This window comes from Chenopodium album, chromosome 23 (genome assembly GCF_948465745.1).
Source record: "Chenopodium album chromosome 23, dcCheAlbu1.1, whole genome shotgun sequence".
NCBI lineage: Eukaryota > Viridiplantae > Streptophyta > Magnoliopsida > Caryophyllales > Amaranthaceae > Chenopodium > Chenopodium album.
The window spans coordinates 4,255,193-4,270,704 of NC_137856.1; the positions used below are offsets into that span (position 1 = coordinate 4,255,193).

Sequence of the window (15,512 nt, forward strand, 5' to 3'; positions counted from 1 at the left end):
ACTATATATTGTTGATATTTATAAAGCATACAACTATACAAATATTAGAGCATGTATTTATAGTAATAAAACTTTAAGAGAATTTTATTTCTTTGGAGAAACTTAAGGAGGTAATTAATTATGTACTTAATTGCCCCTTTGTTTCTTTTTATTATTGAAATAAACTTCTTACATTTTCCCTTTTTAATTACAGTTATACAGTGATTTTTGACACTATTTACACATTTCACTTTTACTATATAAGTCTATCACCAATTGAAAATTATTATATACATGTACCAGGGTACAAGGTGCACTATCCAAATTTTATTTTTTATTTTTTCATTTGATGATTTAATGAACAATCAAGTGTATATAACAATCTCTCTCAATTATTTGAAAATTATTACATAAAAGTATAGTCATGTTGTATTTTGTTATATTCATCTCACTATACAGTTTCAAACTATTAACTTTTCATAATTTTGTAATTCATTAAAAATATGAAGATTAAAGTGCACACATTGGCAAACATGTACAATGAAAATGGATTTACTACAATAGAAATGAATTAGATGAAGTATTATTAAAGGAGTTAATCATTATTATGTTAACTTTCGGTCCAAGTAAACCCACATTTTTTGGCGCAGATCCTCTAGCTCCAGTAATATTTGGAACTGGAGTTTACTCAATGTTTCCACTTTCTCTAAAAATTGGTGATCAAATCGTTAAGTACATTCAAAGTGCTTAGGTGTAGTAGTGTGGTACATGTACATTAGTTTCTCAATTATGCCTAAAAATATTTCGTCATTTCTTTCAAAAAAAAAAAAAAAAAAAATATTTCGTCATCCTTTCTTTGTTTCTTTTATCTCGATGTGGTATAATTAGTCAAAACTCACATGTAAGAGGAATTATTATTTAACAAAATTAGTTTACAGTTGACTAAATTGAACTCAACTAGAATGAAAATGGGTCTCCGTTAATAGTCCCTATCATTGGACACATGGCCACCTATATTGGTTGAATAAGATCCATATTAATTTTGTTATTTTGATTGGTATAATAGGATATTGTGTTATGTAAATATCTTTCATATTACATTATGTAATCATTAATTTATTTGATTTTTTATATTGTTTATTAGTAAATCATAGATTAGGTTTATACTCTTGTAACAATACTATATGATCAATTCTTGAATATATTCAAACTATTCAAAAAAAAGTTTCCAAAAAAAATATTCAAACTTTTCAACAGTATTCTCTTTTTCATATATAACTCTATAAAGATCAAAATCAAATTCAAATCTTTACTATATCGCTAGATTATCTCTAGAAAGATATTGTATTAAATAATAATAATAACTCAATATGAAAAAATGACTTGATAAATTATCATACCATATACACTAGTAAAAATTAGTCACAATCACTTGTCCAATAAAATTGAGGTGATGAGAACATGACCTTTATTGTATGCGTAATAAAACCTCATTTACAACATTCATTATTATATAATTTTTAGACAAAAAACTAAAAACCATCCGTGATAAATAACCAACCTTCACCTTATATATGTTGAAATTTGAAAATAATAGAGGCAACTAGCAAATAATAAAACAGATTACAAGCTTAAATGATGAAGGAAAAAAAAAAATACTGAATAAATCAACAGCTAATAATCTTAATTCTTTAGTCATACACTAACATGGCCTTACATAATAATTACACATTAAAAAATACAACTTCACATTACCTTGCCTCCCTCCGACTTCACATTCTCTAGTCAATGGTTTACCACTTCTTTAATTTTAGTTTAAATTCATCTTAATAAATAAAATTAAACTAGTAAAACTATATAAATCAACTTGTAACAATTTAATACATATTCTTTCATCATATATAAATAAATATTCTTTCTCTCATTATTTTGTTTATTTGTGCTAATAAAAACTTGAATATTACATACAATGGTGGATCTTATTAGCCAAGCTCCTATTTCTTCATATCATACCATAAAAAAATTCATCAATAAACACCTTTTACTCCTCATTCTCCTCCCTTCATTTGTGTTGCTATTAACCTTTTTTCTTCAATGGCGAGGCGGTGGCATCGATCCGTTGACACGGTTGTCGTTGGACCGTCCGATCACTTGCACTTCTCCGGTTCCGGCGAAGTTGAATTCTTCATCAACTGTTTCCTCTGGTTCAAGTAGTTTCAAGTTTATGAACAATGACTCTGTTCTTACACCCAAGGTTAGCTTTTTTTGAGCATTATTATTGTTTGAATTTTATGTGATTTTGTTGGTTGGTAAATTTTCATGCCTTCTCTAAAAATGTATAAGATGACATTTGACTTTTTAATTCTAAGGTTGTAACCAATGTTTTGGATGAGTGTTTTGTTGTAAAATTTAAAAATCACTCCTCTCTCATTTACATTTCTCACATGTTGACTTTTTATGCCTGATTTTATAATTTTAACTTTTTTTTTTTTTTTTGGGTCTTAATATTACATACTCTCTATATATGTATGAATAAATATAATGTTCATTTACATAATTGCCCTCAAAAAATAAAGTAAAATTCTCAATGGTGACCTCCAACTTCGGCTACGCACATATGGGTGACTCTCTTGATAATAGATTATACAAAATGACCCTATTTAAAAAAATTATCTCTCACTTATAACCTCATTTGAATTTGTGTTAGATATGTATAACTTCAACAACATCAGCTAGGCTAGAGGATATATTGTCATGGATCTTGTTTCATAAGGTTGTTGGCATTTCGAATTTTTTCCTATTTGTTGAAGGGAGGGCTGCAACCCCTAATGCAACGAAAGTACTTGAGTCTATCCCGGTATGTGAATTTCTTATAGTATTCAGATGTTAAGAACTATTTTAATTTGTCTTTGATTTGCAAGTTATTGATGATAATATATACTACGTAATATGGTCTTGTTATGTTTAATGCGGAATATACATGTCATTTTGTTACAGGGTGTAAAAATTGTACCAAGAACAATTGAATTAGAAAAACAACAAGCTAAAAGGTTTGTGCAGTGCCTAGATCTTTGTTGACAATGTTCTCTTCTTGAGTTTATAAATTGTGCATTAATGTATTGAAATAATGCTATTGAATTTTTCAATTTGTTTCTTTTTACGTGCTATCCCTTAAGGTATCTTTAAAAAACACATATATATCTAAAATAACTTCACATGCTTTATTTCCTCCTAATTTATTTTGGATTGCCAGTCGAATTTGGAATGAGACTTGGCTTTCAAATGCCTTTCACAAGCCATGCAATGGCGAATTGTTTGTGAAGCAAACCCTAAACATGGAAATGGCTATAGTCATGGCGAGGGTAAGTACTACAAAACTTTTATCTTATACTACATTGTACTAATTTGTATGTATATATGACCTAATAAAATCAATCCAATTATATACGTAACACATACATTTCCTTGAATTAATCATGACAACTTTGTTTTCCAATAATGGTATTCGATCCTGTCTATGCAGGATTCCGGTATGGAGTGGATATTCCATATTGACACCGATGAGCTCGTGCATCCTGCAGGGACTCAAAACTACTCAGTAGCAGAGTTATTAGCTAAGGTTCCTGATGATGTTGATGCAATCGTACTTTCCAATTATGTAAGTAAGCTTCAAAGTATGATCATCTTGATTAACTATCTCGATTATATATATACTTTCTCCTTCTTTCTATTTTTTTAGTCTTAGTCTGATTGGTGCTAACAGTAATAGATAGTGAGCATAATAATGTAAGGACATCATATTATTCCACCAAAAAAATTAGAATTGCATGAACTGATTGGAATGTATAATTGCAAGTAATTATATTTGACATACACAAATGCATAAATCATGGTTTGTAATAATGGTCTTTTTCATGGTATCAGAGCCTTGGATTAGGAAATCATCTAAATCCTTTAGGAAATAAAAAATGAACTCAGACAAATAGCTTTCTAATACTTTAAACCCATTTTATCATTGACTTATTTTATTTTTGTTTTAGGAAAGTGCGGTTGAAAGGGATGACATTAAAGAGCCTTTTATTGAGGTAACTTCAAATAATGTGCTGCTACGTACTTTCAGTTGAATATATATATATATATATATATATATATATATATATATATATATATATATATATATATATATATATATATATATATATATATATATATATATATATATATATATGTATGTATATCCCCGTTCACTTCAACTTATCTATAGTAGTATATTGATTCCTACATCTAAATTTTAATGTCATCACAAATATTTTAGGTTTCATTGTTCAAAAAAAATTTCGCTCATCTTCCAAATGATACAAATTTCAAACTATACAAGTTGGCAGCTCGAGGAAACCCTAACTATTTTCTTACTTATGGAAATGGAAAATCAGCAGCAAGAATACAAGATCACCTTCGCCCCAATGGTGCTCATCGATGGTATAACTATGTCAAACAACCAAAGTATGCTTCATCCTCTCCTATTCATATAATGTACTACCTCCGTTACAGGTTATGTGCAACGATTAGACATTTTCCCTCTCTACTTTATGCCAAATCGTTGCACATAACCTGTAACGGAGGTAATATTTTGGATAAAAAAAAATGGAAAAAAAATAAACAACTACAACTTGATATGATCTTGGAAAGTATATATATATAATATTACATTTCATATAATAGGCCAATAGGTATGTCATATACTCATATGATAGGGGTGTTAATACTGTCATAACTGACTTGGCCGACTGAATCAATCTAATCAGGAAAAAAAACCCGATTTAGATCGATTTCGATTCGTATAGACACATTAATTTAGCATGAGTCAACTTTAAAATAGACTTAGGCTGCCCGTTTCACCAAATTTGACCCAAGTATCCGAATCGACATCTCTCATATCCCTTACAATTCTCACAAATTTGTCACAAGCACAACATGTATGTACCTCTAAACACCTTGTTTAATTTATAATAGAGTTTGTCACAACATGTATTGATACTAAGGTCTGGGTCAGGTTCGATAAGGCCAGGTTGGGTTAGATTGATCAAGTCTACTATTTCAAATCTATGTCATGCTAAACTATTTTGTCCACATATACATATAAGTTGATATCTGAATCGAGTTTTGTTCGAGTTGGTTTCAGATCAGGTCAATTGGGCCAGTTTTTAACAACTCATTTACACACCTTGTTTAATTTATATGAAGTTGGCCTGTTGTGATTTACTGAACCGAGTTGAAATGAATTGAGTTGAACTGAACTGAATAGAGCTAAAATGAATTATTTATGAGAGAAGGAAATTAAGAACTGTACTGAATTGAACTGAACTGAGCTGAATAGAGCTAAAATAAATTGTTTATAAGAGAAGGAAATTAGGAGATCGATGAACTGAACTAATTGAAGCTGAACTGAAATTAAGCCGAAGAAAACAGGTCCTAATAGAGTGTTTTTTTTTTTTATTTTTTTTTTTTATATATATAATCTTTGACAGAGAGATAGACTTAAAGGAAGCTGCAATTTTGCACTATACATACGCAAGATTTTCTGACTTAACTTCAAGGCGTGATAGATGTAAATGTCAGCCTACAAAAGACGATGTCAAAAGATGTTTTTGGTTGGATTTTGATAGAAATGTATGTAGTATCTTGTTCTTGTTCTTTTTTTTTTTTTTTTTCCTTTTTTATTTCTCTTGTCCTCTCCTTTTCTTTTTTTTTGTTTGCCCTCTAATTTTGAAGAAATTTATAAAACTACAGGCATTTATTGTTGCTTCTACGGAAACACAAGAAGGAATGCTTCAATGGTGAGAAAATACGTAAACCCAATATTTTCTTTTCCTAATTATTATTTTTTTGACATACTTATATGCTCGTAAAATAAAATTAAAGTACTACAAACTAAGTAAAAAGTATGACCTTACTTGAACAGGTTCTGTTCTATAGGATCGTACCTCTGTATCCTTGAGGTATAAAAACTAAGTAAACTGTTTTGTAATTAAAGTACTCAAAAGAGCTTTACTAACTCCTTTGTTACGTACCAAGAGAACAAATTAAACAAAAATACAAATACCTCACATTTTCACACGTGCGTAGTGATATTGTTAATCACGCAATACGCATGCATATTGATATTGGCCTATTCCTTAGTGTTATGTACTTTGATTGGCAAATAATTATAGGTTGGTATTTTTTTTTTTTTTTTTTTGGGCCTATCTTTATTTCTTATGTAGGTACCAAGACCATGTCGTGTGGAATAACGAAAATGTGAACCTGAAATTTTTGAAATATGGAATTTTTACTCGTATTTATACTCCCAAGGTAACTTCATATACCATAAACATTATATTACTTTATGAAATATATAATTGTTGCAATAGTTATATTTTGTGCCAACAAAATCCATATTAATACTTATGTTTTACCATAAATTGTACAGGTAATTATGCAAAAGTTAAAGGAATCTGGAATTTTTGCGTCATTAATGTCTTCAACAAGCACTACTTCACCTTGAAATCTTGAATCATCAACAAATATAAAACATTGATTATAAGGAAATTATACAAAGTATATATTATTCTTGAAGTAATAAGATAGGTCATGAAGATCAGATCAGCCTACTACAGATATAACGATACACATACATATAATACATAGTCTAACCTTCTCTCATTTTAGGCGCCGATGTAATCGCTATTAGCGATTTTAGTTTTAGAATTGGAAATTGGATAGATTTGAGGAATCTTTAATGGTTATTAGAGGGTGACATAATGTGATGAATTGATTATGTAAATGATTCCAAGTTTTGATCACTACTCTTTTATTTGATTTATTATTACCAAGGTAGATAGTAGAATACCTAAAATGTTCTTAGTTTTTATTTACTCTTTTAATTTGATTATTTCTATTTAGTATTAATAACCTTAATATGCGAAGTATTATATATGATTTGCTGTATAGATTTTGATGGTACTTGAAGTATATAACTCATTGCGTGCCTTTAAATCTAGCTTCTTTTATTATTTTTTACTTTTTGGTGGGAAATTAAAGGAAATATATATGAAATTTTATTTTATTTCAAAGAGGAAATAAGAAGATTACTTCAAAATGGGTACTAAGGTTATCAAAACTAATTATTTGCATGGATGCATAATTTATTATAATACCTCGAATAATGAATTTGGAGAACTTTGTGCAACTTTTTGGTTCTCTTTTTTAATAATAAAATAAACCAGAACTCTTATCACATCACCACCACCCAAAACCCATCACAATCATAGCTGTCTCTCCAGCGCGATCAACCACAAAGGCCATCCTCTTCGTCTTCCCCACTTCGGGTCTGTTCACACTTACTTAATTTCAGTTCAGTTTAGTTCAGCTATTAATTTCCCTCTTGCATAAATTATTCATTTCAGCTTAGTTCAGTTCAGCTCCAATCAGTTCAGTTCAGCTCTCTTCAGTAAACGTGAACAAGCCCTTCCTTGATCTTTTTCTCGTCGTCTTCTCTTACATCCCTTCTCAACAGCAACGACCCCAATGCCACTTTGTTATGGTACAAAAAGATAATGTAGTAGCAAAGAGTGTAAAGTATGACCATATTAACCCCTTAGGAAAAACATCTCCTTTGCAGCGGCATCTCCAACAATGATGCCTCATGTGGAGGAATCGGTGAAATTTTGAGTTGTTTTGGTCGTGATGTGAGAAAGAGAAATGGAGGAAAAAATTATTGTAATTACAAATTTACCCTCGATTTTATTGGTAAAATGACCAATATACCACTATTTTATAAGTACAAGAGAAGGGTAAGGGATACCTATCCCGTGAAAATCAAACCCCAACTCACGGTTCGAAGCCTCAAAGGTACGACCGTACAATGTTTTACACTAGACCAAGGTAGCTTAGTTAAGTTTCTAACAGCTTCCGCCTCCACAGTCAGTCTCACGAGTCACGACTCACACTGACGAATAACGGCAGTTAAAGTGTTAATTGCGCGCCATTCTCATTTTCTCTTCAATTTGTCCAACGTAATGCTACTAGGGTTTCGAAATTTCATCAATTTTAGGTCATCCCTGTTCTAATTTCTCCATTTATTTCTCAATTAATTAATCAAATTGAAACCTCACCAATAAATTCAATTCCCAATTTCTAAAATTTCAACACTTGCAGTTGTGTAGGGTTCCAGAAGAATCTCAAAATTCATCTAGGGTTGTTTGCGATTCAAGCTCGAACAATGGGTTCTGGTAAAAACGAAAAATCGGCAAAATTGTCAGTTGATGCTAGTCCAAATTCTCAGAAAAATGTCTCAAATGTTGGTTTTTCTACAGTTTAAAAGTTGGTTTTTTTCATTTTTTTTTTTGGGATTTTACTTTTTGATTGATGGGTTGATTAATTTATTTTTGTGCACTTGTGCAGGAAAATGCTGCTGTTGGAAGCAAATTAGCTGAAATTTTGAGCATAAAAAATGACCCAGGAAAGCTGGAGAATATGACAGTTCAAGAACTTAGAACTGCATTAAGGTGATTTCTTGTTGAATACCATATGTTATTGTCAACCCTTAAACAAAAATTTGGTAACTTTATGTTTTAGGTTGGTTGTACTCTTTGCGCCCCGAATTAATTGTTGCATAGATAGTGTTATTTGAACTAGTTATGTGACAACTAATCTAGACGGAGGGAGTATTATTTAGGCGCTTTACTGAATTTGTAAATATTATGCTAATGGTGGTGTGTTGTGTGTCTGGCTAGAAATGTTGGAGCATCGAGCAAAGGTCGCAAACAAGAGCTTGTTTCGGCTTTGAAAACTATTTTGGAAGAGGGCATTGACGGTATGAACTTTAAGCAGTTTGATATTATCCCCTTGCTATATTAGTGCATTGTGATTGAAGAAGAATTTGGCTCTTTTTGTTGCTTTAGTATGGCATCTCTATGTGATTTTTTAGGTCATGATGTATTACTTGGACACAGGTAAAAATTCTTTGCTAAGTGAGAATGAATCTTTAGAGGAGAATGCATCAAATCAAATTAGCTCACCAAAACGTAATCGGAGTAAAACGAATGAAAAGAACGTTGCTGGTGAGACTTTAGAGGTTGATATCGACATCAAGACAGTGAAGCAAAGTACATCAGTAGAGACTAGTGATGTCTCTGGTATGTCATCTTATACGTTGCTTCTGTCAGATGTACTATTTCCCTTTAAATTGATGTTGTTTCTGCTTTTACCCACCCTTGTCCCTTAGAATATGCACACTTGCACCTGTACACTCTTGAGAACCAGCATTATTTTGCCACTTGAAACTTATATGGTTGCATGACACCTTGAGTGTAGTTAGGCTACATAGTTATAATTTGGAATTACAAAAGGGCTTAATTGGTGCAGGAAAAAAGCGTATTACAAAAAGAAAAGTGGCAGCTGCTAGCGTGCATGTGGAAGTTTCTCAAGAGGTTAATGAATCTTCTTATGAGAAGGAACCATGGACAAGATTTGCCCACAAAAAGCCTCAGAAAGGTTGGGTTGCTTATAATCCAAAAACCATGAGGCCACCTCCTCTTTCACGTGATACTAGCGTTGTGAAGCTATTGTCTTGGAATGTAAATGGTTTGAGGGCATTACTCAAGTTGGAGGGATTCTCTGCACTTGAGCTTGCACAAAGAGAGGATTTTGATGTTTTGTGCTTGCAGGAGACCAAATTACAGGCAAGTTTTATTCTTTTATTTGTGTCATTCTCTTTGTGGTTCTCATTTCATAAAGACAAATAATTGTGAGGCAAGGCTTTAAATTACTAGTTCCTGTTGAAATTCGACTTTTGGTTAGCTACAATTATCCTACAGTCATTATTGGTAAGCTTAATTGAATATTAGAGTTACAAATAATTCATTGAAGAAGGTATAAGCCGTGTTTTTTTATTGAATTTCGATCTATTTGCAGTGCTTTTCCTATTGATTTGGCCTCCACTATCTTTACCCTTCATTTCCATTACTGCTAGGGCTCCAATGAGGCTTTTACCACCCTAACCTGGTAAAAGAGTTGGAGGTGAGGGTTCTAGATATACAACAATCACAGTTAGAGAGAGATTTTCTTTCTTTCAATACCTTAATTATAAGCTGTCAGAGTATAAAATAAGATAGAGACATTTGAATTTGTTTAATGTAATGCAGAGATGTGTGCATCCGTGGAACATGCTGATGTTATTGGCTCATCCTCGTCCATGGATTTATATATATGCTTTTGGGAAATTCTACATGATGGTCTCCAAGATTTGGAAATTCTGTTTGGAGTTTTTTGTAACCATAGTTTCTAGTGACCCTCTAGAATAGTATAAATCTATTTAGTGACCTTATTATATTAAATGGCTAGCCATTTCTGATTTTTGGCTCAATTTTAACTCTAATCCCCTAAATTACTACTCTACCCCCAAATATACTAGCCCACCCCACCACCTTCTAACCACACCCAAAACCAACCCCTTCCCCTCCATTATTTTAGCCACCCCCTTACCCTTCCCACCAACCAACCAGGGCGCCAATTTTATCTCTTTCATTCCAATCCTCTCTCTTCCTTTACCTCAACTCCCCTGGCGGCTAGGGGTAGGGTTTTGATGATGGTGGGTGGGGTGAGGGTGTTCGAACGGTGGGTCTTGGTTTTTTTTTGTAATTGTTTATTATGTGTGTGGTGCGCCTCACTTCAATGAGGCGCATGGAACTCTGAAACGCCTTGGTGCGCCTTGAGCTTTTTTATACTACATTGATTGTGAAACAAGGGAAGTACACACATATACTACCCCCCCTCCCGTGGTCCCAAAAGTTCAATTATTTTAGGCTTTTTTTCTTGGATATATGTGAGTGGGCGTAAGAAAAGAGTGTACTTCGTGCAAAGTAAGAAAGATGGAGTAAAGGATGGATGTGATCAAGTAAAAGGCAATTTATTTAGGGATAAGAAGGTAATTTAAATAAAGAAAGACTAGCTAGTTTTTCATTTTTGAAAATCTAGTTTTTTGGCCACTCAAAACCTGGTTGGCCAAACTTTTTTGGCTGTTTTGCCACATTATAAAGCTACAGTGAAAAAGCCACCTAACAGCCATTTTCCTAAAACCTCCAAAATATCAATATCCTTGTTATTTGCATATGATTGATAAACCTGTTAAGATCATTAGAGAAAATTCTTTCAAGGAAACTATCATGCGTTTACCATAGAGTATTCTTTCTGAAACTTGACAATTTTGCTTTGGTATGCTTTGTCCATTTCATAATCTTTTGGCTGCTGTGACATAATTTGAAGAGCTATTAGCCGTGACATATTTTCATTTTGATATATAAATATTTAAATTGTTTGGCACCTTGACCAGGAGAAAGATGTTGAAACAGTCAGAGATCTTTTGGAAGGCTATGAAAACAGTTTCTGGACGTGCAGTGTAGCTAAAGCCGGATACTCTGGTACTGCAATTGTTTCACGGGTATGGCCCTAGTTTAAAGTAAAACTTTGTATCTTGTGCAAAATTCGCTTTACGCGTATATATATTATAAATCTCTATCATAATGTAGAATTCATAATACCAATTGCATTTGAGGTTGTGAACTTAATTTTCATTTAAGTTCAGGTGCTAATGTTAAATTTGGAACAGCAAGTAATAGTAATTCATTTATTTTGATTTATTTTTATATTTTATTTTTTATTTATATTTGTCATATGTGAGACCCCTTTCACACTTCAAACTCTAGTTCATTAAAGAAGGTTTATAGACATTAAAAGTTTGATGTTTCTTCATTATAATGAACGTGTAAAGACAAAGAAGAAAGAATGTTGCTGTGAATAACCTGTTTTGAACAAGCTATTGTTCTTCATGTTTTTAATATTTGTTTTCCAGGTCAAACCGTTGTCAGTGAAATATGGCCTTGGAATAACAGACCATGATACTGAGGGGCGTGTAGTAACAGCAGAGTTTGATTCATATTATCTAGTGTGTGTGTACGTTCCCAATTCTGGGGATGGTCTCAAGAGATTGGTAATAAATTTCATCTCACGTCTTTGTACCATAACCTTTGTTTTGTTCTTAGTTGTTTGTATAATTCTAAGAAATTCCCATTCTCACTGCTGATGAATGCTTTTGATATTAGTCGTACAGGACTACAGAATGGGACCCGTCGCTCAGCCAGTATATGAAAGTAAGGAATGATTTTGTAGTTTTTTGAATAACGTTGTGCCTAATTAGTTCTTCTTTTTCTGCTTTTTTCCCCCCCTTATTAGTCTTCCCGTCATCTATTGGCTGCAAATCTGCACCATTGTTTATGTTCTTTGGCTGCAGCTATCTTGGTACTTGTATAATTACAGTTTTATGTCTTGGATTTGCCTCCCCAACACTCTACATATACAGTTTCTTTGTTGATGACTTGCTGTTTTTAAGTGGCGATCTTTGTGTTATTGTTATCAGTTTGGCCACAACTTTAACGCCATATAATAATAATCTTAAAGCCCAGTTGAGTAAAAAGTTTTTGTTTACGGTTTCAGATTGTATTCCCTGAAATAATAATCTGATTGCTTTTAAGTGGTGATCTTTATGTTATTGTTATCCGCGCTTGTTCTGCTTTTTTTTGCCTCCAAAGTAATTGTTGTCAGTGCTTGCCTTTTGTTTCTGCATTGTTGTATGGTAAAAGTAACTCTTAAGTGTACATAAATATCAAATAGATCCTTGACAGTGCTCTATCTTTGTACCATTATGAATTTTTGATGCAGGAACTAGAAAAGTCAAAGCCTGTAATTCTGACTGGTGATCTGAACTGTGCACATCAAGAGATTGACATTTATAACCCTGCTGTAAGAATTGACAATCTTGATGATCTTTACTTCTGTATGAAATTATTAGCAACTTTTTTGATATTTGCTTCCCTCGATTTGGAAAATTACTTTAGATGACTAAATGGATTCAGAATTCTTTAGTTTTTCATACAACCTGGTGTGGTTGCTGGTAGTTTGAAACTTTTTACTTGTCCACTCAAAATATGATAGATTTTTAAGCAGCATTTCAATACCATTATGGCCTTGTATGAATTTTAATAGAACTTTTCAGTACTTGTGAGAATTTAAGGAATAGGAATAGGTAAAAGATGATTGCTCAAGCATTTATTCTGCTTACATGCTTCCTCATTGTGTGATGTTCTTGATTTCACCTATGCTGAGTATCTAAATAACGTTTTTTGCAAAGCTGTGTCTGATAGAAATTAGCTGGATATCTGTTCATTTTTCTGTGGTAGTGATGATAGTGAACGCTCAAATACCATTGTTTAAAAGGGATATTGCAGTGTATTGACTCACTTAATTGGTACCCAAATCCTTAGGGAAACAAGAGGAGTGCTGGATTTACAATTGAAGAAAGGGAATCATTTGAGAAGAATTTTCTGTCCCAGGGATTTGTGGACACTTTCAGAAGCCAGCATCCCAATGTTGTGGGATATACTTATTGGGGCTACAGGCATGGTGGACGTAAAACTAACAGAGGTATTAATATGTGTTGACTCATGCATCTCGTAAATTAGATTAAATGTGGTCTTCACATAGCTGATTGGCTTGAATAACGTAGACCCACTGCATCATGTTCCGCTTACGGCTTTACCCCATGTAGCCCTTCACTTTAGTCTGATCTGGATGGTGTTCTCTCTTGCCTAAATCCAGCTTCCTTGAATAATGCTGTAGTATAATCAATCTCTCCCTTAAGCAGGACTTCTTATTTGTTTTTTTTCTGCTGCTAATTGTCTTTGATGTAGAGAGACATTGTCAGATTCCTTAATTCAAAATTTTCTTCTATGCAGGATGGCGGCTTGACTACTTTCTAGTCTCAGAATCAATAGCTGACAGGGTTCATGACTCCTATATTCTCCCAGATGTTAATGGTAGTGACCACTGTCCCATTGGCCTCATAATCAAGTGCTAGCCTATACCCATATGACCTTATATAACTCATCGAGTGGGACACATGTTAAGGTTCATGAAGAAAAACACTTCTTGATGGTGCAATTTTGACATCAGTGCTGCAAATCTTGCCTGTTCCTGTTCTAACTTTATGAACCAGAGGACCAAGCAATTGTTCTTTAGCTTTGACGTACTGCGTTGAGCATTCACTATTATTGGGACGTGAGGAAGTCGGTTGTATTCTGGAAAAGGGTCGTCACAAAGTTTACACGGGGTTGGTTCAATTTTGCAATCAGAGCCTTTTTCATCCTTGTAAGCTTGTCCTTGCAGTGTGCCCTAGTTGAGTCTTGTTCACTTGTGACTTTATAACTTGAATGTAAATAAAGTATTTACACATGTTATTGTTTTCTTTTTATTGTTTATGCATAGCCAGCTGATGTTCTTGGTCAAATACTCAAATGCTCGCATAAAAGTTGATAGATAAAGATTAACCATGGTCCCAGTTCCATAGTGATCCCTCAGTGGCTTTAATGATTGCGTAGTAAAAAACTAAAGCAAACCCTCTTAACCATTGAAGAAAGGAGGGCTTAGCTCCTTAGTACTGTATCCTTTTGATTGAACTTCATTCCTGTGATGGTGCATTGATAAGTCGTGCGACTCGTGCCTGATTACCTATAGTTGAGAAACTTTCCAGTTAATCAAGTATTTAAGTGTTTTCACATGAGCCTTATACTCTTTTAATGCGAATTATATAGAGTATATTTAAATTTAATCCTGCCATTTTTCTCAGCAATCAAAAACTAAAAATGCGACTTTACCCAAGGAGGTAGACAAACTAAAGAAGACGGAGAGAGTATACTTTTGTATCTACTCTTGTATCTCTATAGATTTTCTTCCAAATTAAGTCCACGAGTCAACTAAGTACGTAGTAGCACATTTGACCGATATATCCCTAAACCCGTACTCGGAATACTTTCTCACTGTATTATATCAAACTAAGTTTGGTCCAATGGAAAAGATTATACCTTCTAACTTTAAGGTTGGGGATTCAATCCCACTAGAGACACTTGAGGGTGAGGATCCCTTATCCTTTCCCCTTACTATATTAAAGTGATTAACTTGCAAATACTCGGAAAAAAAAACCCGTAAAGGTTGAGGTCAATTTAAGCCTTTCAAAGTTCGTCTTCTTACCTTACAAAAATATACGTAATATATATCTATAGTATATACACACCGTATTATACTCGTATTTAAATATATATATATATATATATAATATTATATAAATAAAGTAGGCATTTTTTTAGCTTTCGGCGCGCCACATAAGAAAAGGTATTATTTTGACCAATGAAATTTTAGATTAATAATTTATTTTAGAATTAAAAAATTTACTCGCCACCTAAGCAAAAGTAACGAATAAGATTTAAGAATTTTGCCACCTAGCTAAAAATAACGAAAAGTGAACAATTAAAATTTAAATTATCTAAAAAACTAATAATTATCTTTTTTTACATATATGGATGTAAATCTTTGATCGTAAATATCTTTAATCTCTCCCTAGCAAATATTATAAAAATTAGAGATTAATAATTTGCTCATCGAAA

At 32.7% G+C, this 15,512-nt stretch overlaps 2 protein-coding genes across 2 annotated transcripts; both read left to right on the forward strand.

Annotated features, from left to right (window-relative positions):
• The first annotated feature begins 1,948 nt into the window (after positions 1–1,948).
• LOC145606877 (glycosyltransferase-like KOBITO 1) lies at positions 1,949–6,523 on the forward strand. The gene is made up of 11 exons (XM_081662719.1): positions 1,949–2,233; positions 2,687–2,836; positions 2,977–3,029; positions 3,233–3,341; positions 3,503–3,637; positions 4,020–4,064; positions 4,295–4,482; positions 5,508–5,649; positions 5,770–5,816; positions 6,243–6,330; positions 6,449–6,523. The coding sequence occupies exons 1-11, from the start codon at positions 1,949–1,951 to the stop codon at positions 6,521–6,523; spliced, it is 1,317 nt and encodes a 438-aa protein (XP_081518845.1).
• Positions 6,524–7,878: 1,355 nt separating this feature from the next.
• LOC145608440 (DNA-(apurinic or apyrimidinic site) endonuclease, chloroplastic-like) lies at positions 7,879–14,399 on the forward strand. Its single transcript, XM_081664057.1, has 12 exons — positions 7,879–8,071; positions 8,176–8,317; positions 8,422–8,525; positions 8,754–8,833; positions 8,973–9,155; positions 9,385–9,701; positions 11,351–11,458; positions 11,870–12,007; positions 12,120–12,167; positions 12,736–12,816; positions 13,338–13,497; positions 13,809–14,399. The coding sequence occupies exons 1-12, from the start codon at positions 8,037–8,039 to the stop codon at positions 13,928–13,930; spliced, it is 1,518 nt and encodes a 505-aa protein (XP_081520183.1). The 5' UTR covers positions 7,879–8,036; the 3' UTR covers positions 13,931–14,399.
• Positions 14,400–15,512: the final 1,113 nt, after the last annotated feature.